Source organism: Solea solea, chromosome 11, assembly GCF_958295425.1.
Source record: "Solea solea chromosome 11, fSolSol10.1, whole genome shotgun sequence".
NCBI classification, from domain to species: domain Eukaryota; kingdom Metazoa; phylum Chordata; class Actinopteri; order Pleuronectiformes; family Soleidae; genus Solea; species Solea solea.
Window position 1 is genome coordinate 19,835,863 of NC_081144.1, and position 24,858 is coordinate 19,860,720.

The following is a 24,858-nucleotide window of genomic DNA, read 5'->3' on the forward strand; positions in this document are numbered from 1 at the left end:
TTCTAGAGGAAAACAAAGAGGAAAACAGCTTGTGATTTTCATAAAATTTTAATTCAATTGTTTCATTCAAGACCATTAACAAAAGTACATGAGAACCTCTGTATGTGGTTCAGCTGAAACCCAGTGATCTCTGAAGTTGAAAGCAATTTTGACTGTAACTCAAATGTGCAGAGGCACAACAGTTCACCCACCTTTTCTTTTGAGTAGAATAACCGATATCCTGAATAGTAATGCTTTTTTTTTTTTTTTTTCAAACTGAATTTCTAATACTTTACCTTTCTCATTTAAGTTAAATTTGTTTTTTTTATTATGTCTGAAGTATTAACTTCCACTAAGGAAAAAAAGCACACATTACATAAAGTATAATTCAACCCACAGGTCTGGGATGCATATTATTATTTCTACTAGAAAAGGCAGCCACCCTAAGATTGTTCTGAATATTTTGGCGGTTGGCTGGGAACAGGATACATCTTTTTTGTTTTTTTTATTTTTTTTATTTCACTTTACTTGTAGTTTTAGGCACCTTCTTACTTTAATTCAATATTAGCAGATCGAGTCTCAATGAAAAGAAAAGCAAAAAAAAAAAAAATATGTGCAAGAAAAAAAAAGATAGTATAAAAAGAACTGCAGATATAAGATGCCGCAGGGAATTCTGCACCCAGGAAATTGCTTACGTGGAGCATGTGAATACCAAAAAGGTATCTAAAGGCTCCAGATTTGTAAAGTAAATCCCATTAGATTGACTACTTTGACATTCACATACATCACACAAAACATGCTTTCACCTCAGCTCTTCAATAAAGCATTTTAAAAACTGCTCAAAATAAACGAGCAGAGAAGAATCCTCAGTTTAAGCTTGCACATATGAGAAATATGATCCTCCTTATGGAGGGAACTTTGCTTTATATGTTTTGTAGGAAAGCATACAGAAAATTGAAACTTGATAAATGTAATCATCTAAGTTTCTGTGGGCAAAGGAGCAAATAGGAAGGAGAAAAAAAGGGGCCACAAGCTCAAAGACATGCCAACAGTCACTCATTCATTCAGATTACAGGTGCAGAATTCCAGACAAAGCAGATTGAAAAGATAGGGACAGACAGCCACACAGTCATCACTCTGATTTAGAGGGACAAGGCCCTCAGAAACAAATACCTCCATTACACACTAATCACTTCTAGTATACATCACACACACACACACACACACACATTTAGAGATCCCATGTAGACAGCAGTGTGGACTCTGTATCAAGTACATCATACATGAGATGCAGGGAACTGTGGAATGAGAAAGGTTCCCTTGCAGGTTTCAATGGGGACAAAGATTACACATGCTGATTACTGTATGTGTGTGCATGTTTTGTGTGGCAATTTGTGTGTACAAGCATGTGTCAAATCAAAATCCCTTATCTCCTGCTGTTGCCCTTTGGGACATGAGGCGGGCTCTGTATTGCTCAGTCGATGACACCAGGCTGACGAGTCTTGCGCTCCACGCTGAAGCCCTGCACAGGAGGACACATTTTTAAATCAGGTTGCTGCTTTTCGATAATGCAAAACCAAAGTAATACAGTGATGTGTGAAGGTTAAAGGATGGAAAACCTCATCCTTCCGTCAGTCATATTTATAATGTATAACCAAATAGACAAATCATATCATATAATGAAGGCCTGGTCCCCTGGGCTGCATATTGTGTATGACCACATTTCATTCAAGCAAAAACTTCAATTTGTACCTTTGAATTGTCGGGACCACGGGGCTGTCTTACAATTACCAGGCGAGGTGCACTGGCGTCGTCAAGTGTGATGCTCTTCAGTCTGTTCACCAGACGGTCAGGGCGAGGCACCGCCACTTGTTTAGGCCCTTCCCTGCAATGTTAGGAGTATAATGTAATCAATATGAATTACAGATCACTGCCGAAACAAAATAATTCAATCTTAAACCACCTACCCGACTCTGCGTACGTTGCAGGCACTACATTTTCCTGTGCGTTGATTAAGGACAACCGAGAACTCCACCTCATCCCCGGTTTGAAGCTCCAGGCCATCTTGCACTTCTTTTACATGGAAGAACAATTTCTTGCTCTCACCAACTTCATATGTGATGAAGCCAAACTGGGAACAACAAAATATTAAGTTTAAAGCTCAGTGGCCCCTCTCACTTCAGTATAACCAGTCCTGTGATTTCAGGTGTTCAAAACAATTAATCTTAATAAACAACAGATCACTACCTGGTCCTTGACACACTCCACCAAGGCTCTACGTTGAGGGACGATATTACAGGCCATCTTCTGTCCGGTCTGAGCAACTGTACAGACCTGGTACTTCACAAGTTCTCCTTTCTGCAGACAATCGGCCTTGTTTGCCATACCCATGATCCCAAAGGGATAATTCTGGCCTTTTGTTCCCCCTAAAGAAATCAAGAAGTGTTTTTTTTTTCTCTCTCAAGGAAATGACTTCAAACATTCTCTCTATAAATCTAATCATAACATAATACCAACCTTCCTCTGCAACTTCAATAAGCCCTTGGTATTCTGTCTGGGAGGGGTCTACACTGCGTAAAGGACGGATGACTTTCCCCATCATCACTGTTGTACTGACATCCTCACCAATGCAATTCACTAAAAAGGAGGAAACAAAATATTTCACATGTATTTTGTTACTTTAAGTCATGTTATCAAGTCATTTATTGATTTCAGGAAATCTGGTTTAAATTACATTCTCTCATACCTGCAGCCACTTTAGTAACCTTTTCAGCACTGACTTTGTTTCCTTTCCCCTTAGAAAGAGTGTACTCCACTGTGTCACCCAGCTCCAAGCTATCTAAGTCTCCACACATTTCACTGAAGAAAAAGCAAACATAAAATTGTGCTTAGAAATATCATAAAATTAAGAAAACTGAGGTATGATACAGTGATGAATGAATCAGTTGAAATGCATCTGGGTATTTCAACCTCTACCTGTAGTGAAAAAAGATTTCTTGGTCATGATTTGCCGTCTCGATGAAGCCAAAGTTGTCCTTCAGGGTGGCAACAAATCCATGCAGTCTCTTGGCATTGGAGGCATTGCGGTTAAGGACCCTGATGGAGACTGCACTTTGTAGGCCTGTTCGCTTCACTTCGCTGATCGAGAACTCCACCTAGAGGACAAACGCCGAACATCTAACATGGCATTGACACAAACAATCACCACTGCAAACACAACCACATAAGGTGAGTAATGTTTAGTGCCCGCTTGAGGTGCTGACCTAATAGTGAGTCACTGAAATGAAATATTTCAATTTGGAAGTGCTTTGAGTAAGCAGTTCACATTAAGTTGACATTTTATAGTTTATTTGATTTGAAGAGGTATAGCGTCACAAAGTACATACCTTGTCTCCAGCCTGTGGTTGAGTTCCTCCCTCTAGATCCTTAGAATGGTACGACACAGTGAGCTTCACGCCGCAGTCTTCATATGTAATCACTCCTTCCTCGGATTCCTGTAAAACAACCCAGAAACAAATCAAATAAAACATGACTATCTCAGCATTACTGGTGTTTGATCCAAAGCTCTTGTCAACAATAGATCCATTTTTTTAAGAAATGGGTTTTAGCTACCAGTCTAAAATGACCGAGAAGAATTTTAAGAATGGAGGGTATTAGATGATGGTGTGAATAACCTACACAAGCATGAATGGCACCAGTGTGTGCAGTGCATCACTCTGTAGCAGCACAGATGGTTAGCATTAGCCTAGTCTAGTGCAACAACTCTCGAGTTACAGCCTACTGTGCAATGCTACATTATTACCAATCACTGCTGTAAGTTTCAACTATTGGGAAGAGTCCAGTAATATGCACTATTGAGTCATTCTCAATTATTCAAAGTAATCACGTGAACCAATGAGAGTAGTCAGTTTGCCGACATCACGGACCATATGATTGGAGTATTTGTTTTGCACAGTCTGTGTGGTTTAATGTTTGTTCAGACTGTTCCCAAAAACCATTCTAGACATCAGGATTGGTGTTTTATCACTAATTGTACAGCCTTCTAGCTTAATGAATTACTGATATGATGTTTGATTCCATGTTAAGGGTTAAATGGTGATCAAACACCATGCGATCAGTTGACCAGAAACCACAAAGACCAACCTTCTCTATAACTTTACCCTTGAAAAATGAGAGACGAACACAGATTAGACAGCAAAGCTCATCACCATCACTTACAAAACAGTATTCCTACACTAAATTGCTGCCTTAAGTTATTGCTTCCAATGAATGTTAATGAAAGATACCAACCATTGGTATACATTTGTAAAGTTTGCCTAAAATACAAGCATTATTTGACAAGTGAGAGACATCATGTGGTTTCATGCAGAAGGTCTCAGTCCTACCTTGTCTTTTTTCTAAGCAACAAAGGACATGAACAGGAAGTGGTCAACGGAAGAGAAAGCAAAGAGGAAAATTAGAACTTAAAAAAATAAAATAGGTAAAGGGGTTGAAGAAGTAGGTTGGGCCAAACCAACCAGGATATATATGTAGTAGTAGTAGTAGTAGTTGTGGCTATGTTTGTTATAATTGTGTACAGTGTGGTACCTTCTCCTTGCCCTTGGTGGGACTGGCATTCTTGTTCGTGAGCCCAATAACTTCTTTCTCCACCACACCCATGAAGCGCTGCTCAGACTGAGTATGAAAAGACACCGAACCCTTGGGCAGCTTCTTGATGCGCACAGCATGGTTCCTCTGAGCAGAGAGCATGTCCTGGCAATGACAAGACATTTACTTTATATGTTGTTGACAAACGGTGAGAATGTGCCTGCTCAAGTAATAACAATAATACATACTTTTGTGAAAATCTTATAAACAGGACCTACAGGCACAACAGTAAACTCCACTTCGTCTGAGATGTGCAGTTGGGTCTCCTCAAGCACTTCACTGAAGTGAAAGAACATCCTTGCATCCCGATCCACACACTTAATGAAGCCAAAGCCATCGCGTATAGCTGCTATCACCCCCTAAAGAGAGTTTTGTTGGCTATGAATGGGTAATCACTTCAGTTAATACAAATGCCTCTTCTAATCAGCAATTCCTTTTTATTGTCAAATTATATTAAATACTGCATAATAGACCACTTCAGGGAAATCACAATAACTTCTGTTTTGCAATGTTCACCATTTCACGTTTCTCCTTGGTGAAGTCGAAGGTGTCGGGGAGGATGTCAATGTTTGTCGCCCTCTCCAGTTTGTCTCTGCGGTCAGTGGAGATGTTGAACTGTATGTGGTCACCCTCCAAAAGCGTCACCTTGGATTTTGTGTCCTTCTCACCAAATGGCAGTTCCTTGTCAGCGAAACCAATCTGGGCACTGATGCGACCTGGTAGGGGGTCGTTCTGGGCAAGCAGATATGTCAAAATGGATTATATTGTAGGAATTTCTATCAATGCGTTTGCCACATTTACAAGAATTTAACAATCAAAACACCTGGTTTTTGGTGGGAACCTTGGGAATGACCTTGACAACTGTGCCTTCAAACTGCTCAATGCTGATATCCTCAAAGATGACTGTTCCTTGTGGGAGAAGCCTCACATCTGTGGCTACTTCTTTACCCTAATCAACAAAAACATTACATTTAAATAATGTCCGATACACAGGATACATAAGTGCTTAAAAAAATCACGGGTAGATTGACATAAAAAAAACCAAAAAAAAAACACACACATTCAGAACATTCTTTAGTCAATTATTTGTAAAAAAAACAAAAAAAAAAACAGTTCAGTTGAAAAGCTTAACACATACATTTCTATCCTTGATGGTGAACTCAACATCATCTCCAGCCTGCAGAGCATCCAGATCACCCTTGAATTCACTGTAGTGAAAGAAGATCTCCTTCACCACATCGGCCCTCTCAATGAAGCCAAAGGCCTCCTGAAAGCACATGTATCAAAATAAAAGATTCAGTAAATGACAAATATTGTGACCAAAGTTACTCATGGGTTTTTCTTTATCATTGTGGTATGTAAATGGGCAGCATTTAGATATGACAGAGGGAATCTTAACACAATGTCAAAAGCAGATCCATTAGTTTCTAACAGCTATTGCAAAAATGTAGATGGTATAATCAAATGCGATGGGCAGTGTATGGGGTTTTCTTGTCAGCAATGAGAAAGTTTTGATGATACAAGTGGACCATACCTTTGTAGCACACACCACACCCTGGCACCTCATTTGCTTTTTCTTCACAAGCTGAATGTTACGAGCACTGACTGCACCAGTACTGAAATGCAAAAGGGGATAAATATGCAATGTAATATCAAGTGCAAGCTGGGAAACATTCATATGATACAAACATGGTGAGAAGTCTTACTGTTTGTTGGTCTCCATGTAAAAGCTGACTTTATCACCCGTGTCCAGGTGGATGTTACCCTCCACATCATCGGGAGAGTAGGTAAGGTAGAACACTTCCTGTGGAAAAGTCACATTAGTGTCAAACTTTGATAAATTATTTGGAAAAAATGTATCAAATTAAAATCGATCAATTAACATTCCAGTAGAAAAATCCTAAATATTGAAAGCATGACTGGGGATGTTGCAAGTCAGGGTCAGTCCTCTTACCCCATTTCTTTCATAGCAAACACTACCAGTGGGAACTTGGCCAGGAGCAGATTTCCCATCCAAGTGTACCGGAATTGATGAGACAACCTGAAGAAAGACGAAATTGTAAGCAGGAGCCATTGACACAGTGACTGGCCAATCTTGGGTTGAATATTCCTTCTAAATACATTAACTAATTAAAATATCTCCACACAAATGATGAACAAAAAATTGTATCACAAACAAATGTCACTGCAACAAGTATTTCAAGTGTCAGACTGAGAGCATCAACTACAGGTTATTAAAGCTGCATGTTTATGGTTATGCTTCAGTTTAAAATCTGTATACAGGGTTAAATTCTATAACATGTTAACCTGACTTTAGTTTGCAAGTAAATGAATGAGTGTTTATTTGTGGAATCACACTGATCTGCATGTATAGTATGCATTTGTTAAGTCAAGCGGTGACCATATGTTATTATGAAGTGTACATGAATGAAATAGGCAATAACAATGTGGAACCTTCCCTGCTGAGCTCAACTTAATGATGGAGCAATCAGGCCCATTTACGCTTTATAGTCCCGTACCTTACAGGTACGGGACTATAAAGCGTTATTCTAGTTCAAATTATATAGAATAGACCCCTCCGTATTACAGAGGTAATTCTGTTGAGGCATTCAATAAGTTCAGCTAAAATACATATATCACATTTTGGATGTGGGCATTGAGGAGGATTACACTTTACAGTGAATTTCAAACAGAATCCCCTGCCCAAAAATCACAGTGGGCCATATAACTATTAAGTTGACAGACAAGGACAGAACCAAAAATAAAATGGTGTTCCTTAACTGGATGAATATAACCATGCAGCACAGTAAAGGGATAGGCGTGCAGGTCTGGCCCCACCTGGCCCGAGATGCGCTCCTCTGGCAGCACCTCTGGCTTTATCTTTAGCAGCTTCACTGCTATGGGCTTGCCAGTGCGCCTGTCAGAGGATACCTCAAATTCCACATCATCTGAAAGGAGAGAAGCAGAAGAACAAAAAACACGTAAAGCACACATTTCAGTGATGTCACTGATGTAATTTTCTTTAAAATAAGTGAAGCCTGAGTCATAAGTGAAGGGAAGCCTCTCACCTCCTATTTTAAGCTCCTGCAGGTTGCCATTGAACTGAGAACAGTGGAAGAAGAGACGATCCTGACGTTCAGAGCACTGGATGAACCCATAGGAAGTCAGAAGCTTCTCCACCACACCAGTCTCTCTAATGCCAGGTCCTGTGCCATTTGCGTAAGCAGTGTGCCCATTGTTATGGAGCATGCCAGGGTCAAAACTCATCTAAGGAAGAAAAGAAGCAAGTGTTGACATGCATTTCGTAGCAGATGAACACAATGCAAACACCAAGTATGATGCAAACCTTAAAAACAAACTAGGGGGGTTAAAAAAGAGAAAACAACAACATGCAGGTAAGGCACATTTCAAAGCACATGGGGAGGGAAAAAAAATAAAAATTAAAGCTACAATTAATTTCAGGGGCCATCTAGCCATTAACAGAGGGGAACACACACTCTTAAGAGTCCTAAGAATTTAAGGATAATTTATACAATTAATTACTGCCAAAATTGTTTTTCCAGACAGTAAAACCTCTGGTTTCCCAAGTTTTTCATGCAAAAAAAACTACAATACAATCAATTTGTCAACTGACCTTATTACAAAGTCATCTAAGCACTGAAATGTCATGCAATTCTGGTTGGACACACATGTTCAAAATCTGTCTACCTCCCTCTACCAACCAATCAACAATTGGTAATACAATACCAGTAACTATAACCTGGTTCAACTTTCACACAACTACAGACCATGCTGTTAGCGAGAATCACACGACACAAATGTTATCAACAGGGCCTTTAAGTCAGTGTGGGCACAACTGATCATGCCCGCTTACAGATCTCTGATACAAGGGAGTCCGCTTGTGCTTTTTACTTCCTGGATGGGGATGGTAAGAGACAGAGGAGGAGCGGGGGATAGGTATGGGACCAGAGGAAGTAGATGGGGCAGAGCCAGTGTTGCGAGCCACTGGAGGTTCAGAGGAGCCTCTTTCCATTTCTGACACTGGGGATAGGGCTTGAATATGCTGTTGGGAGGAGGCAATAGCTTTCACTGGGAGCACAGCATTCAATGATAGTCTTACCATACCATTATCACAAGGGGTTGTGTTGTAATTTTCCAAAACCAGTTAGCAAGCAAGTATAAAATACTGCATCATCTACTCCTCCTTGCTGATCTGACATGTCCTTCAATTGTTTGCCAATACACAAATGTTGAGGGCCCAGCAACATAGTATGCTACTATACGAAGACTGCTTCAATGCCATTGATTTCATTCATCACAACTACAACCAATAATCAAACTCAATTAGAAATCCAGACACCAAAATACCAAGCCACAAAGTGAGGACCCTTCAAAACAATGGATACACTATATAGATAATCTCACGTCACAGACTTAATCAAAAACTGAAAGTCATTAAAAACAATACGACTCCTCAGAGAACTCACAAACTAACATCTTACACAGCTGGTTAAGGTGACGTGGTTAGAGTGGAGTGTCTCAAATCTTACTTAAGGTTGTGTAAAAACAAAACTACAGAAAATGAAGAATCAGAAAATGTAAATGACAGGTCATAAGCAGTACATCTAACAGTGGATAGTCGAGTTGGTGATGAGTTATGGGTTATGACAAGGGTCCCAGAACAGCCTCTTCTGTTAGGCCCTATACTAGGACAACAATCTACTGTTAAGAAATAGTACATTTGCAGGTCTTTCAACCTTGAAATATTTTATTGATATTAAATTAAAAAAGTATTAATGGATATTTGACCTGAATACACAGGCAACACGTCTTTACATGTAAATTGCTTGCTGTGACTACTCTCAAATGTCCAGATAAAAAAAATGTTTGTCAAAAAGAACATAATGGAGTTTAGTTAAGTTCCAATTGGTGGCTACCAATCTGAACGGTATTAGTCAGGTATTCCATGGGACCAACTGTTGTCGCGAGTTGCTATGATTTTGAGTGTAGAACAGTAAATGTCATGACCTTCCTACAGGTAGAGGGAAAAAAAAAAAAACACTCAACAGAAATGGTAAAAAGTACCTGATTTCTGTCTATAGTCAGAACACCCCTCACCCTGCCACAATGTAACTGAGTAGAGGCTAGTCTCGGGAGCCGAAAAAAGGATGAAAGTTAGGCCATTCACAGCAGAGAGATGCAGGGCAAGGTGGTTGGATGGGTGTTTGATGGGGTGGGGCACGTAGAAAAAGAGATGGGAAGGTGAAACTTACAGATCGGCCATATGGCGACAGGCTGAGTCCGACAGGGGAGGTGCTGCTCAGGTCAGCGCTAACAAACGCGGTGGGTGGTGACGCAGGCAAGGTAAACTCAACAAAGCCTTTCCAGGGGCTGCCCATATTTTCCCATAAACTCGCTTGAGCACTTGCTGAACTTATTACTTTTTTTTTTTTTGCTTAACTGTTATGTACTATTTTTATCTAACCACCCAATGATACACCGCTGGATGTCTGCAAGGGTGAAGAGAGGAACAAACATAATGGGTAAGGCAAATAGGTCAGCCAGTGTGCCAGGTGTCACAAACAAAGGAAAATGGACCCTCTTCAGACCTTGCATTAACATCAGTCCTGAGAGAGCGGATTAAAAGTGAATAGCATCAAATACAACCGTTTACACCTGGCATTAAATTGCAACCCAAATGCATCTCCTGAGACCACTTGTGACAGGTCTCACATCCGCTGGCTGTATGCAAACGCACATCGTCATCATTTTGGTTTAAAGGAACAAAGGACATTTTTTAAAACGAGTCCAACTACACAGATGTGTGATTGATGAGTTCATATACATGTGTTCGTCTGTATATGCTTGAGCGCTTGAGAGACAAAGAGTCAGGAATATGGGCTACATGTGTTGAAAAAAAAAAAAGCCCTCCTGAGTGATCAGATCCACTTAGACCTGTACTTAGCACTGTCTGCATGAAATCATGTCACTCAGGGTGGATGTTAATACCAGGTCTGAATGGGGTCATAACTGTTGGCTATTATGCCCCAGGGAGGAAAAAAAACAAAATAGGGAGGATACGACGTCAAAAACGAGTAGAAAAAGGTGGGGGCTGAGGGAGGAAAGGCAATCAACTTGTTACTTAAACTAAACTCAATAAGTTGAACTGTTTGGAGGCAGTGGCAGGTCAGTGTAGTTGACTTATGTGAAGCTTCAAGGAGAGTTGTCCCTAACAAACAACGCACAGGTCAATGACATACAGAATCGAATGTTATTAGTTGCAACCATTTCACTTTGTATGCTTACAAGCACAGAAAGCAACATGTACAATCAGGTGTAAAGTGCAATGAATGCACAAGGTTTGTTTCTAACCACTTAATGTATCAGCTGTTTCCCTTTGAAATCACCACATACAATCATTAAAGTTGCGACAAAACAAAAATGGAAACGTTTCAGTTGAAGCCATATTAAAACAGTGGATGTGTCTGTCAAATCTGAGTGCTGTTTTAGCAAGCTGGGGTGGACAAAGTCAACTGTCATTGTGCTCAGTGATAACTCTGAATTGCTCCAGAACCCCCCCCCCCCCCAAAAAAAGAAAACAGTGCAGCTAACCAAACAGTCAGGATTGGGTATTACACAGTCCATTTTTTTACATTTGTATCCGAGTAATGTATAAACAAAACATTAACCAAACCATAAAGTAATTAAAGTATCTGAATGACAGCATAGATTGGGAAGGGAAATAAAATCATGTGACTTAACATTTACAGTTTGCAAAAAAAAAAAAAGTAGGAAAAAACTAAGACTCACCTTTACTTGTTGTACAGGATCTTGTAATTCTCTGAATCTCAATGACTATACAGTTCCTGCAGATCTCTTCATGCACACAGTTGAACACATACACACACACATACACACACACACACACACGTTACACGTTTCTAAATGGTTGCATAAAGCAAAAAGGGGGAATCTAGCGCAAAAAAAAGGCAAATGCAGGTGTAATAACACTGCTTAGAAAAAAATACAATAAAAAACAGTGGGAAAGAAAAGAGAGTGTGGTGGGGGAAACTATGGGGAAGAAAAACTAGCAGATAGCAGCCCACTCCACACTCCGGCTGTGAGTCGGAGGTGTGGTGAGGATGAGGAGGGCTAGGAGCAGCGTTGGGACGTGTGCTTTGTCAAAGCTGTTGAGTAGGCACAAACTTCTGGTTTCAGATCAGTTATTGACTTCTCAAAATATGCATGGGCGTAGGATTGCTTCTCTTCTGTGTTTCAGTTGGGATGATGAGAGTCTTCTTTGGTCGTTACAGGATTTGGTTACTTCTTGCGTTTCGAACCTTTGAAGTGATCCTATTTCCTCCACGTGTCTTCGGCGTTGCAACTTTGCTTGTTTTGGAGGTTTATCTTCAGTTTCTTTGTTATGATCTGAACTTGAAGCAGTTGCGGATGGTACAAAAATTCAGTTCCGTTTCACTTCATACTGTAGAGAAAAGGCAGACAATTTGTTAAGCAAAACTCAGAACAGAAACTTCACCTCAAGTTGGTGGACAACAATTTTTTACAACTTATTTGAGCTAAGTGGAGGGATGGATAACAGGAAAACATTGTGGGGTAGTGGCATGAGGTTTGTGAGATCACTAAATTCTTTGACCTAGACACACAAGCATAAAAATAGGTTTTCCTCAGATGCCTCTGGATCCAGCCTATAATGCCAGGCAGCTGACTAGGAGGCAAGAGCAGTGGATCAACAAGTCCTTGTGAATATCTCTAGCTCAAGCCATAATATTAGTGGCATCACATAACAGCACATTACTGAAACCATGTTCAATGTAAAGATCAGGATTACACACCACCCAAATGTTTATGCCAGTTTACATTTTGCTAAATTTAGTTAGAAACACAGTACCAAATGATCCGTCATTAGGTAAGAGCAGAGTGTTGTTGACCTAAATACAACGCTATGAAAACAAGCTGGGTGAGCCAACCCAGGACACATGATATCTATTCTGCTGTAACTGTTGCAATGTCTCTTCCCATGTGCTTCCTGGAGGGTGATTGTATTCTAAAAATGCTTGTAGCAGGTGCATCCTTGGTATTCATAGCCTAACTTCAGTTCCAAATCAACAATGATGAACATTTGCCTGTATGTACAAAAAATTGTACATCCTTGTGATGGTACCAACAAGTCAGCTTTCACAAGATGAACTGACTGCTAAACTGGGCTGCAAAAATTTGTAAGAAGAAAGTCCACTGCATTGTGTTTAGCATTTTTCATCCTGAAAATACCATATTTTTGTATTATGTATAACAAGGACATTTTTAGAAACTGTCCAAAACAAAAGGCACATTTCCACAATATCACTCCAAGAACTTAAAGTAACATGTATTTAGGAACTTAATGTTCCTACACACCAGTAATGCAAATAGTACCACACTGACCACCTTGTCTCTCAGAAATGGTTTCAGGGTTCACACTAATGTGTCATATTGATTTGTGTGTTATGCACTGTAGTTGGTTACATATTGTTTCTCCCTTTGCTTTCCATGATGGATCTGAATGACATTAAGAAGATTTACTACCTGGTCCCCCATCAGTCAGAACATTGACAACAACAAGGGGTTTGTTAAAAGTTACAAACAATGAACATAAACAACGTTGGGTGACACAGAAAAAGGCCAATCCACCCAATAAAATCCCCAGCAACGACTGACCATAAACAGTTATGAAAGAGCTGAACCACACTTATAACACAAGAATACTATAAAAGAAACAATAACCCCAAGACAAGATCTCCGTCCCCAAATGTTTGAACGGGATCTTCTAAAGAGAGAAGCCGAAAAAAAGACAACGAACAAGAAGTGCTCCACTACAATGGTCCCTGACAGCACTAGCCATGTGACTTCCTAGCAAGATGCCAGCCTCAGCTGGGGCTGCGAGTGTGGCCTGATCCAGCACGTTGCGGCAGACAGCGCCATGAAAAACGTCACACACATCGAGGCCTGCTAGCTAATGTCTAAATACCTTTCAAACTCAGAACAGTTCGCTGGACGCCAGTCCCTCCCAAAAAAATCGCAAATGGGAAAGGATACGTTTAGAAGTAATCGTGTCAATGACCTTGTGTGGATCAAAAACCGAGAAGTTAGCATGTGGCTAACGCTAAAGTCGTAAACAGCCAATACCCCCGGAGCGTTTGCAACTCTTATTAAATAAAAAATAACTCACTGCGAAAATGATATTACACCATAAGTTGGCCAAAGTAAACACAACATCTGATATTTTAATTATTTGGTAGTGACTTGAGGCCGATTGCAAAGCCCCACACACACACCTTTGTCATGTCGTGCACTCAAAAACAAGTAGACCAAGCTCCTGTCAAAAAAAAAACGTATACCGTTTGTCTGGCTCTCTTAAAGCGTACACTTCATTAGTCAAAACTCTTGAGATATATTACAAAACCTACTTGGTGGCCGGATATACTCGGCATTCACGTGATAAATGACTAAAATCATGTTTTCTGCTGTTAAGCATTACTTGCTCCAGACGCCGGCTGTCGTAATAACAAACACTGATAAACTAACCCGCAATAAGTAGGTGACGCAGAGACCACCGCTAGTTGCTACACAAGTTACGCTCACTTCAAAGCTAATCGAGATCAAAGTAAACGTCCAGAGTGTGTGCGCTTTACGCATATAACGGGTAGACAGCGATGTCAAAGCTAACGGCACGAGGACAGGACAACAAAGAAGCTAGGTGCGATTAACTTCAGGGTGTGGGTGTTTTATTTTGTTAGATTCTCAGGTCTTTCGTGCGTGGTTGGTACACATATTCAACACAAGACTTGTCTTCCATGTGTGCTGGAGAACGGTTAAAAATGCGCAGATGCTTATTGATACCACCGACAATGTGACGAGGCCGTTCACCAAAGCTAAGTTGCTAACTGTTAGCTAGCACGCTGCTGTACTTCTTTAGTCCTTGTGTGCGGTGATTTATGGCGAGTGAAAACACGGCTGCCCCCACCCAGGCCCGGGCTCTGCGTGTGACTAAACGCTGGACAAACCAGTCTCTTCTAAGGTCCCATTAGATGAGACAAAGTACGTATTCTATAAAAACATAACAAAAAATGACTCAATTGTAGTATAAAACTGAAAAAAATAATAAAAACTCACCCCAACAGCTTTCAGCACTGTCACCAGCGCCGCTAGAAGCAGCACGGCACATTACGTAGTGATTAGGGAGGCGGCTATCGCGATATTTCAATAGACACACCAAAGAGCCTACAGGCAAGAGTGGCCACTATTGAGCAGTTATTGGCAATGATGATCTCCGGGAGATTTGGCGTACAATAGCGTAAAAGTAATCAAATTGGCCAGAGTAACTTGCTATGTGACATCCGAAGCAGCTATCTAGCCTACAGAGTCATCAGCATGTCTGTTTTTAAACGTCAACGCGTAGCTCTCACTCTCATTTCCTACAGTGGCTACTCTTTTCATTAGTTGAGTTCCTCAGTCCACATTTTGCAACGTGGGGTCTGCTCTGCTGGCTCCAGTAAACATCCAGTCTAAAAATTGAACATCTCTTGTGTGTTAGGTCCTATTTAGAGTGGTAAAAACATGAGAAAGTGCCAAACTGGCTGCCATTCATATGTGGCCTGTGAAGCAAACTATAAATTAAAAAATTTCCCCTTTCTAGTGTGCCCTTCCAATCAAAAAGTGTGCCTGTATAGAAAATGCCCATCTGATAGAAATATCCCTGTAGATCTGTGTGAGGATGTGGGACATTTTTGCCCTTTTAATTTTTGCCCCTGCTCTTCCATATGTCTGTGCATGCCACTGACTAAGATACCTCTAAGAATTTACATTTAATAAAATGTGTTTTTAAACGCCAAAAAAATAATTGCAGACCCTACTTTGCAACAAAAATATTGTTTCTTGATTTCATGCTTGAGGGTTATATTTGACACATTATAGTATTTTTGTACCTCAAAATGACTATAATATAAAGGACTATATTTTATAGACTCTAACTCCCACCCTTCCCTTTATCTGTTGAAATTCCTGTAAAGGGCCAATGAAACCAATAACGTACTTGAGTCACCAAACATTGTTTGAAGCTGCCTTAGAATTGCTTGTTTCATTCATGAGGTTTATATTTGATAAATGAAGCGCCAATGAGACCTATAAAAATCTTTCAAGTTACCAAACATTGACCCAAGCAGCCAAAATATATATTCATATAGATATATTTTCATATAGATATATAAAACATATTTCATATAGTTGTCAGCAATTTTTAGTTAATACACTTCTTTTATGCGGTTTTGTTTCTGATGTTTCTGCTTAGTATCTTTTTTGTTTTTCTAATCTTGAATCTGCCTTTTGTGTAAAAAGATAAAAAGCTTCATAAATGAAATGACATTGAATATAACCCCCCCCCCCCACACACACACACACACACAACAAATGTATTAATTTACAAATGAAAGTGGACCAAAGTGAAAATGATATCAGAAATTGTAACTCTGAAATGTAATAAACGATTACAATAAATGACTGTAATGTAGTAAAATGACTGATCAAAGATCTGACACACACACATGCAGTGAGCAGTGTGAACACATTTTACGAAACAAAGCAAAGCAGATTTGGTGTGTGAAGGTGAACCACACACATATACTTGTGTTTTTTTAAATATTGAATAAATCAGTGTTGTAATGTAACAAGTACAAACACATTGTTACTGTACTTAAGTACAAAATTCACCTATCTGTACTGTACTTTTTTTCTAGCAACTTTAACTTTTACTCCAATACATTTCCTCTAACTATTTTTGTTACCCATCACTACCAAATAAAATCAGAAGAAGAGTTGATATTATGGTCTGTATATAGCGCTTTTCTAGTCTTGAGCAGTCATTCACACGCTTTATTTTTTTAGTTCTGGCTTTTCACGGCCTTACAATTTGTGGCGCAATGCTGCCATCTGCTGGACATGCAAACCTTTAAAGAAACCATATTCATGATGGATGGATTGATTTAGTTTCTTTGAGGCAGGGGGAAGCAAGTATTCAGTAAGAATGTGCGAGAATTTCAAAATAAAAGTTTTTATAAATAAAATAAAAGTCCCCAACAAACTTCGTTCCACACTCCAACCGTGGATGCAGTATGACACCAACACAGTAGGTGGCAGTCATGAATCGGAAGAGAAACCAGGAAGTGATGTCATCCTTTAGACTCTAGTCTCGTACGGAAACGATAGGCCTGTCAATACTTAAGTGGTAATTTTCATGTGTCTGAACAACTTTTATTTGTTGATGTTTTTCTCCCGAAAAGTAATTTCAAAGGACCACATTGTTATGCACACGTTATTGTGAAGTTACTCGAGTTGCCTCGGCTATTTCAGGCTTGGCAGCGTAAAAGCTAAGCTTGTTTACATTCGGGATAGTTAGCAAATTCCCATTTTCTAGACAGTTTCCAGTAAATGGCCTGCACTTTGGAAAAAGTGTTGGGCGATGCTCGGACTCTTCTCGAGAGGCTGAAGGAGCACGACACGGCTGCGGAGGGGCTGATCGAGCAGTCCGGGGCCCTCAGCCAGAGAGTGCAGGGCATGAAAGAGGTCGGGAATGCCCTTCCAGACAAGGTGAGGACGCCCATTTCAATATTACACACATTTGTCCTGCTTGCAGCTTTATTCAACACACTAACTTAGGGGTTTCATTCATATTCACGGACGTTTAATGCTCAATAACATGCACGCACTAGTGTAATAACTGACTGAGGACGGACTGAGCTGGGGTCTAACTTGGCTCTAGTTTGAGTAAAGCTTGGTTAAATACACAGCATCTAAATATTTTTGTGGAATTGTACACACATGGCAGTCTTTGTCCATCCAGACATCACAATCATTTGTCTTAAAATAGCTCATTCTATCTTTCAAATCCCGAGCTAATGTCTCTAGATGATGACAAAGACACTAATTGTCTGAGTTGGTTTCAGTACTTTTGATTTGAATAATCATTATAGGCAGACCAATAAATCTGTCCTGTTGATTTTGGCCATTAGCTGATTAAATCAATTGGCTTCATGAATGCTACTAGAAATGTATTTGACAATTAAGTTATTTAATGATGTGTTTCATTAATTTAATATTTCTTGATGTTTTTATGAAACTGATGCATTATTAAAACAGGGAAGCAGGTCTCAATGTATTACCCTCTCTTTACTGCTTTCTCCCCTCAGCACACAGAAGACACTTTGGAGATTCAGGAGCTGACCAAGTACAAGCCACATGTCCTTCTGACTCAGGAAAATACTCAAATCAAGGAGCTACAGCAGGAGAATAAAGGTGAAAATAAACCCACTCACTCACACATGCTGTTGGTTGTATAGTTGTTTTTTTATATATGTCTGTCCCTGCAGAACTATGGCTGTCCCTCGAAGAACACCAGTACGCACTCGAGTTGATCATGGGTCGATACCGCAGGCAGATGCTTCAGTTAATGATGGCGAGGAAGGAGCTGGACACTAAACCTGTACTTAGCCTCCATGAGGACCATGCAAAGGTACACTGGCTGTCTGCATGTGCTGTGTCATTCACAGAAAGGGTTAAACAGTGTTAAATGTACAGTTAAATATGCACTGATTTGGGGAATTTCCTTGCATTCTAAATTGTCCAGGAAGTGCAGAACCAGTTGGAGCGAATATGTGAGATGGGCCAGGTGATGAGAAGAGCAGTGCAAGTGGACGATCAGCACTACTGCTCTGTTCGGGAGAGGCTTGCTCAACTCGAGGTGAGTTCAACAAGTGAAGATGTTCCACTGAATGAATCTGCGTTACTGTAGCCCTTCTCACATGCTTTTATGCTATCAGCTGAGTTTGTTCACCTGAACAGCGATAGGAATATGACTGTTCAGTGTTTCATTTATCAGGGTTTTCTGATGTCATACCAACAGACAAAAAAAAGGATATTAAATTATCAATAATCAGAACTCCAAAAGTAGTTGTGATAATTATGTAGTGTCTTAAATGTGAATTGCATTATGCACATTTATTGGTTTTTCCAGTGATAATTAAAAGCATTTTACATATCATACAGTAAAACTGAGACACTGTCTCTGGCAGTAATTGTCACTGTTGTGGTTTATTTTAAACTCCTGCCTGATACTTTTTTAATATTTATAACATTTCTGTTGCAAATTGGTTATTTCTTTCTGTACACAATCACCACTTTCCTGTGATTTTCAGATTGAGAATAAGGAGTTGCGAGACCTCCTGGCCATCAGCAAGGGCTCTGTGAAGACAGCAAGAGAAGAAACTGACCAGCCAGCAACAGTAGCATCAGAACACCAGCAACCAAAGAGTGACCAGAACAGCTTCAGTGTGGACAGTGAATAGGGAAACATGTCATTCAGGACCAGGAGACAGGGTTGATGATCTCTTCAACTGTATTTACCACATTCTATTTTTCTTTTCTAAAGATGAGATGCTGTCAGACCATAGCGTCTGTTTCGTAGCGATGGCCACTTAAACTTAGCATTTACCTGTGGGTATATCTGGTAGCTGTTTAAATAGGTACAATGCTCATATGTATAAATACACATGTACTACAAATTGTTAAAGCAAAGGGGATTTATGTTTTTTTTGCCAAAGACAGATTTACTTGTCAATTACAGTGTCTCTACCTCTCTGTTGCCCCTTTGCTGTTCACTCACACTCACAATGTGTAAAAAATCTTACATGCTATGGCTTCATTCAGTATGTCCACCATGAAATCAACTTGTGCATTACACCATTGTAAGATGTTGTGCATGATAATCCCTTTGCCAACATAATGACTTTTGGCTGTTTTGCACAGTTTGCCTGCTGAGTAGTGACGGTGGGTCATTTCTATGTGAGTGTTTGAAACATTTGTCAGACTGTTTGTAGGATTCATATGTAACATAATTTCCATGTTTAGTACTTTGTGTGTTCAAAGCTCCTTTTTCTAGTCATCAGATTTGGATGCAGCATATTCAAATGTTCCAGCTGGTGGTACATTTTTATTTAATGGTAACAATTTCAAAAATATGCCAGCATTCTGTTGAATGAATATTAAATGTTTGCACACTGTATGCTATCAAAGAAATTGTATATTGTCATCTCAGGAAATCAGTGTTATTAAGGTGAACATGGTGTTGCACTTTGTGACAGTGTACTAATTTGTGTCAAACAAAATTTCACTCAAAAACAAAAAATAAATTTGTAGAAAAATACGGTTTTGCGTCTGTGATGAGCAGCTGGAATTTGTAGCTGACAAATCTTAGAATTAGTCATTTTAGCATGAGCAATGCGGGATTGGGTGCTCAGGGGCACCCCAGCCCTTGGCCTGTCCCGGGATTGAACCAGTGACTGGGAGCCCAATTCCTTTTCTCTTGGCCATGGGCTGGCTGAGAGAGGATGTGAAACGTTTTAAGGTTAAATAAAATGTGTTTTTGGATAGTTTTCATCTGACTCAATACACACTGCCCCAGGCCTCTTTTCTTAAGACATTATGTGTACCTAATAAAGTGACCTGTAGACCATCTGCCTCAAGTTTTGACATACCTTGCCTTCAGAGATGGTCTTCTGGATATGTGGTCGTTACAACAGGTTACTTGAGTTATTGTTGGATTTCTATCACCTTGAACCAGTCCGGTCATTGTCCATTGTCCTCTGGCATCAAGGAGCTCCTGCTCACTGGATATTGCCTGTTTTTTGGGGGGTAATTCTCTGCATACACTGGATATGTTTTTATTTGAAAATCCCAGTAGGTAAGAAGTTGTTGAAATATTCACACCAGCCTGTCAGGCAGCAACTACCATGTCACATTTGAATTCACTTTAATTATTGTTCTGTACCATTCTGATACTGAGGTTGAACTTCAGCAGGTCGTCTTGACCATGTCTACATGCCTAAATGCATAGAGTTACTGCTGGCATGTAATTAGATGATTATTCGATACTTGTTATAACAGGCAGCTGACGAGATGTAACTAATAAAGTGACCGTTGAGTGTATTTGTAGACCTATTACTTTGTGCACTTTTACCGCAAGATGGCGTCGTTGAACCACATTGCTTGGGCAACGTATCGCGAGATTGTGAGACAGGTTATTATTGCTGCGTTCCAGTGTCGAGGGATGAACAGACCTTAATGGTATTTTGGTGAGTTGTGTCAAGTTGATTTTATCACCAACGCCAACTCGACTTTTAAACTGGCATCATAATTTATAACTCATAAATGTAAACCGTCTCTGAGTTCTGATTTTCTATTCCAATATTGTAGTTCTAGTTTTTAACATCTCCGACAGTACGTGAAGGCAGCACCAGCTTGACATCTCTAGCCTGACGCAAGCTAATGTTCAGCATGTCTGAAAAGGAGCTGGGGAAAAAGTGGGACCGGTGCCTCGCAGACGGTGCCATCAAACTCGGTAAATATCCCAGAGTCTCCCTCCTGTAGCGACACTGTTATTTCCCTGAATAAATTAAAAACACATCAGCGGTTTTGACTGTAATCCACAGCTGTCATTGAGTGAGCGAGAGGCTAACTAGCTAGCTACAAAGGGCTCGCAAAGGGCAACTGAATGGATAGCGAGATATCTTGACTTTTTAAATTTGAAATGATGGTTGAAAATAGAAATAATAAAAAAAATTAATACTGGTGCTTTGTTTTAGCGCTTCCTAGACGTTGTTATTGCAAAGATCTACAGGCCATTCAGAAAACATACGATCTCTTGCCAAGTCAAACGTCTGCTACACCCATGATTCTTAAACTGGTACACGCGAGCTTCCTCTGGTGATACTTGGAGGAAAATCGGAAATACTGTTCTACAACAAAATGAAATAGTGATTATTAGTCACCTTATCCTTTGCTCCATCTTCATCTAATGTGACTATACCAGTGTGTGAAGTACATGTGAGGATGATGAGAGAACAAATGATCTTATTGGGAATAAATCTGCCTCCTGTGAAAAGTCTGTAGCTGACTTTGCTCATCCTATTTACACTACTGTGATAATGGAATTACTTAAAGAGCTCAATGTGTTTTCAGGTGGTACATGGTATAAAAAGTTTGAGAACCACTGGTCTATGATATTAAAACGTTATGTGACACATAAGCCACTGCTTAATTCCTCATGTAAGCCTATTCAAAACACCAATAAATATTCATTTATCATCAATTAACAATATAAAGTATTGCATTACATATATGCTACATGAAACACAGAATACACACAGTGAATGTAAATGAGTAAGTATTTCCTCACAGTAAAAACAGAGAAATAAATATTATTTTGATACATCACATTCTCATCTATGTCCTTCTTTGTCCTCTTTGTTTTAGGCACAGGACTGGGTTTAGGGATCGTCTTTTCTGTTCTCTTCTTTAAACGTAAGTAATTCCAGTGAAGTGCTGCTGCAGTGCGTCTTCAATCTTGGGCTCCGTTCAGACCTGGTATTTACATCCATCCTGAGAGATCTAATCACAGGAGCACAGCATTATTTTACGATTCAATCATGCAATCAGAATTTATTTATATAGCATTATTCACCCATTCACACATCTGTACAGTCATCTGAGTGAATCACATCCAAATAAAATAAAGACATTGTTTAGGGGGGAGAAGACGGGGATATAATTTAAGAGGGCCCCCCAATTTTTAATTTAGTGATTTGGAGATTGGCACAGCACCCCCCGCGACCCTCATCGAGGATAGTGGTAGAAGATGGATGGATGGGATGAAGTAGTCTATAAATTGAGTTGTCTTTCTATCAAACCACTTCAATGTGGCTTGAGTGCTCAGATCAGAGGATGCGTCACACTGTGCTCTTGGGATCAGGTCAGTCAGGACAGATTTTAATACCAGGTCTGAACAGTGTCTGCTACTGCAAACATCGAAAGAAAGGCTTTTTCTTAGAACAGCCGTTGGAGTGTTTTGATTTGTCAAATGGTTTCTAACTAAACAAATATTTAACTGATGATTTGTAAAACTTGAGTTTTGAGAAGTGCACCAATAACACCATCACAAAAGAAGTATATACAATTATGTAGAGGATATGAACAAAAAAAGGACTAGGATATGAATATTTTAGTATTATTTAGTATTTTAGTGTATGACAAAGTTGAGATGTAAAGTACCTTGTTTCGCTTCGTTTGCAGGGCACACGTGGCCGATTTCATTCGGCTCAGGAGCGGGACTTGGCATGGCATATGCCAACTGTCAGAATGACCTCAGGTCACATTACCTGCTGCACAGAAGGGAAAAAGTTAGTTATTGTTGATTGACTTATTTATTTATAAAAAAAATTAACACCTCATGTCTTTGTCTTTATGAATAAAAATAATATAATGTAATCCGATTTCTGTTTTCTTTAACAGGAACAGTAACTGCAAGTCAACGAGGGACTGTCTATTTTTTTTTCGTTATTTGTTTTGTCAATGGGAGAGTGATCATTTGCACTGTTCCACATTTAAATCCACATTTCCCGTTAATCAGTCCATCCCGAGTACGACTGTGTATGTGCCTGATAAGGACAGTCTGTGTTTATTTAATAAAGGAATCAGAACAACAAAAATGTGACGTTTAATTTTTCTTGAGACACCATTTATATCGAAAAAAAGAATTAACTGTCCAGAATCAACTGATGAATTACTACAGCAGCCAGATTAAAATGTACACAGCTTAAGCGCTAATGGCTGCACTTGAAACAGTAATAGGAGTCAAGTGTGAATATGAGTGGGAGTGTTTTTTATTTTTTGTGTTTTCTTTAATTTCCCCAGAAATGTGACGGGAAGGCAGGTTGCAGGCAGGTGGTTGGTGGGGACACACGAGTGCAAACACAGCACCATAAGGTGGTGGGCTTGGTGTGGGTGAAAGGGGGTCAGAAGGTTGGCAGCAGTTGATCCGATGTGACAGATGACTTGGTTGTAGTGATGAAGATGAGTCATGAGGGGGCATGAGAAATGAAAGCGTTGTATGTTTAGCATTTGACGAGGCTTTTTAAGAACGCTCTGGGCTCGAGGCTATTCATGATGAGATCTGTGAAGTATTCAAGTATGACTCTCAGGAAGTGAACAAACTATTATGTTCTGTTGAGTTAGACAAAGGAGTAGTAACAAGGTTTTTGTTTTCAAAATGATACTGGGAAATTACTTTTTTCCCCCTGCAATGTGTCATTCTAAATAGCTTTAAAAGCAATTTTTAGCTGAGAAGTTAAGCTTATTTTACCTTAACAACAAGAAAAGACATGGAATAAGAGGAACACGCCATTATCTTGTATTCACACCTTAATTTTAAAACACGACTGGTCAGGCCAAATGGGTCACAGATTTCACAGATTGTATGTTAATCACTTGTGTTTAATCAGTTGAAATCGAAAGCTGTAATGTCATTTTAGCACCTAACACTCATTCACACAAATCTGTGGTTAACACAAAAAGCATCATCAGCACACCAATACATATATACTGTAGTATTCAGTACAAAAATGTTGCATATAATAGTGATTTGCAGTGAAATACAACCGTGCTGTTTGTGGAGAAACCAGTAACACAATGAAGTGAAAATGTGGAAAAAAAAAAGAAAAAAACCCAAACAAATTAATTACAAGGTTATTGAATCGAAGGATGATTACGTGACAATTTGTAAGGCAGAGCTATATAGATCATTACAACTTTAAATAGCCTAATGGAGCCAGCTAAGACAGAAAAAAAAAACATGACTCTTTGGGAGTCCTGATCATTATATGCCTACTTGTTTGTTTTTAATTGTGCTTCATAGAAATAAACAAAGGAAAAATGCACTATTTTCCTAATACATACAACTTTAAGTAAAATCAAATCTTAATCACACACACACACACATGTATAAAAAAGATTCAGTCATTATACTTAAACAGATAAAAATATCATCACACAGAGACAGAACACCCACACTAGGCTCTATGATGCGGATTGAGCATGTCTCGGCTGTGATGGTGCATGGTTATGCATTAACAGCTCAATGCTTTGACACGCTTCTTCTCAGTAGGCGTGCGCTCGGGCTGGAAGGTACGCTGGAGTGGCCGACAAAGGGATTAACGGGAGCGAATGAAAAAAGGCAGCAGCTCAAGGACCCTGATACTTGTAGAGCACTCATGAATGGAGCCTTGCTTACAAATGACTGGCTGCAGTGTATTGTGACAGTTGCTGCCTCTCAAAGTAAAAAATAAAAGGTTT

General features: G+C 39.6%; 3 protein-coding genes across 10 annotated transcripts; 2 read left to right on the plus strand and 1 right to left on the minus strand.

The window, feature by feature from the left end:
- Nucleotides 1–29: 29 nt before the first annotated feature.
- csde1 (cold shock domain containing E1, RNA-binding) lies at nt 30–14,903 on the minus strand. Of its 7 annotated transcripts, none has more exons than XM_058644168.1 (22): nt 14,797–14,903; nt 11,437–12,109; nt 9,900–10,136; nt 8,501–8,689; nt 7,695–7,893; nt 7,465–7,574; nt 6,581–6,667; nt 6,333–6,430; nt 6,161–6,242; nt 5,765–5,893; nt 5,450–5,575; nt 5,143–5,358; nt 4,845–4,985; nt 4,567–4,731; nt 3,366–3,473; nt 2,956–3,134; nt 2,726–2,838; nt 2,497–2,616; nt 2,227–2,405; nt 1,947–2,110; nt 1,732–1,864; nt 30–1,501 (listed from the first exon to the last, which is right to left on the minus strand). In XM_058644168.1, exons 3-22 carry the CDS (start codon nt 10,023–10,025, stop codon nt 1,454–1,456), a joined length of 2,712 nt encoding a protein of 903 aa, XP_058500151.1. In that variant the 5' UTR covers nt 10,026–10,136; nt 11,437–12,109; nt 14,797–14,903; the 3' UTR covers nt 30–1,453. The 7 variants fall into 7 exon arrangements, with proteins under 7 accessions (XP_058500151.1, XP_058500150.1, XP_058500149.1 ...); XM_058644167.1 differs by having other exon boundaries at nt 4,815–4,985; XM_058644166.1 differs by having other exon boundaries at nt 7,408–7,574.
- On the plus strand, nt 14,287–19,873 carry sike1 (suppressor of IKBKE 1). The gene is made up of 6 exons (XM_058644173.1): nt 14,287–14,380; nt 17,093–17,265; nt 17,865–17,970; nt 18,045–18,187; nt 18,302–18,415; nt 18,870–19,873. The coding sequence occupies exons 2-6, from the start codon at nt 17,107–17,109 to the stop codon at nt 19,017–19,019; spliced, it is 672 nt and encodes a 223-aa protein (XP_058500156.1). The 5' UTR covers nt 14,287–14,380; nt 17,093–17,106; the 3' UTR covers nt 19,020–19,873.
- An 846-nt stretch (nt 19,874–20,719) lies between these two features.
- Nucleotides 20,720–23,216, plus strand: micos10 (mitochondrial contact site and cristae organizing system subunit 10). Of its 2 annotated transcripts, XM_058644175.1 has the most exons (5): nt 20,720–20,804; nt 20,926–21,070; nt 21,985–22,032; nt 22,801–22,907; nt 23,020–23,216. In XM_058644175.1, the coding sequence occupies exons 2-5, from the start codon at nt 20,998–21,000 to the stop codon at nt 23,026–23,028; spliced, it is 237 nt and encodes a 78-aa protein (XP_058500158.1). In that variant the 5' UTR covers nt 20,720–20,804; nt 20,926–20,997; the 3' UTR covers nt 23,029–23,216. The 2 variants fall into 2 exon arrangements, with proteins under 2 accessions (XP_058500158.1, XP_058500159.1); XM_058644176.1 differs by lacking the exon at nt 20,720–20,804 and having other exon boundaries at nt 20,843–21,070.
- The last annotated feature ends 1,642 nt before the right edge of the window (nt 23,217–24,858 follow it).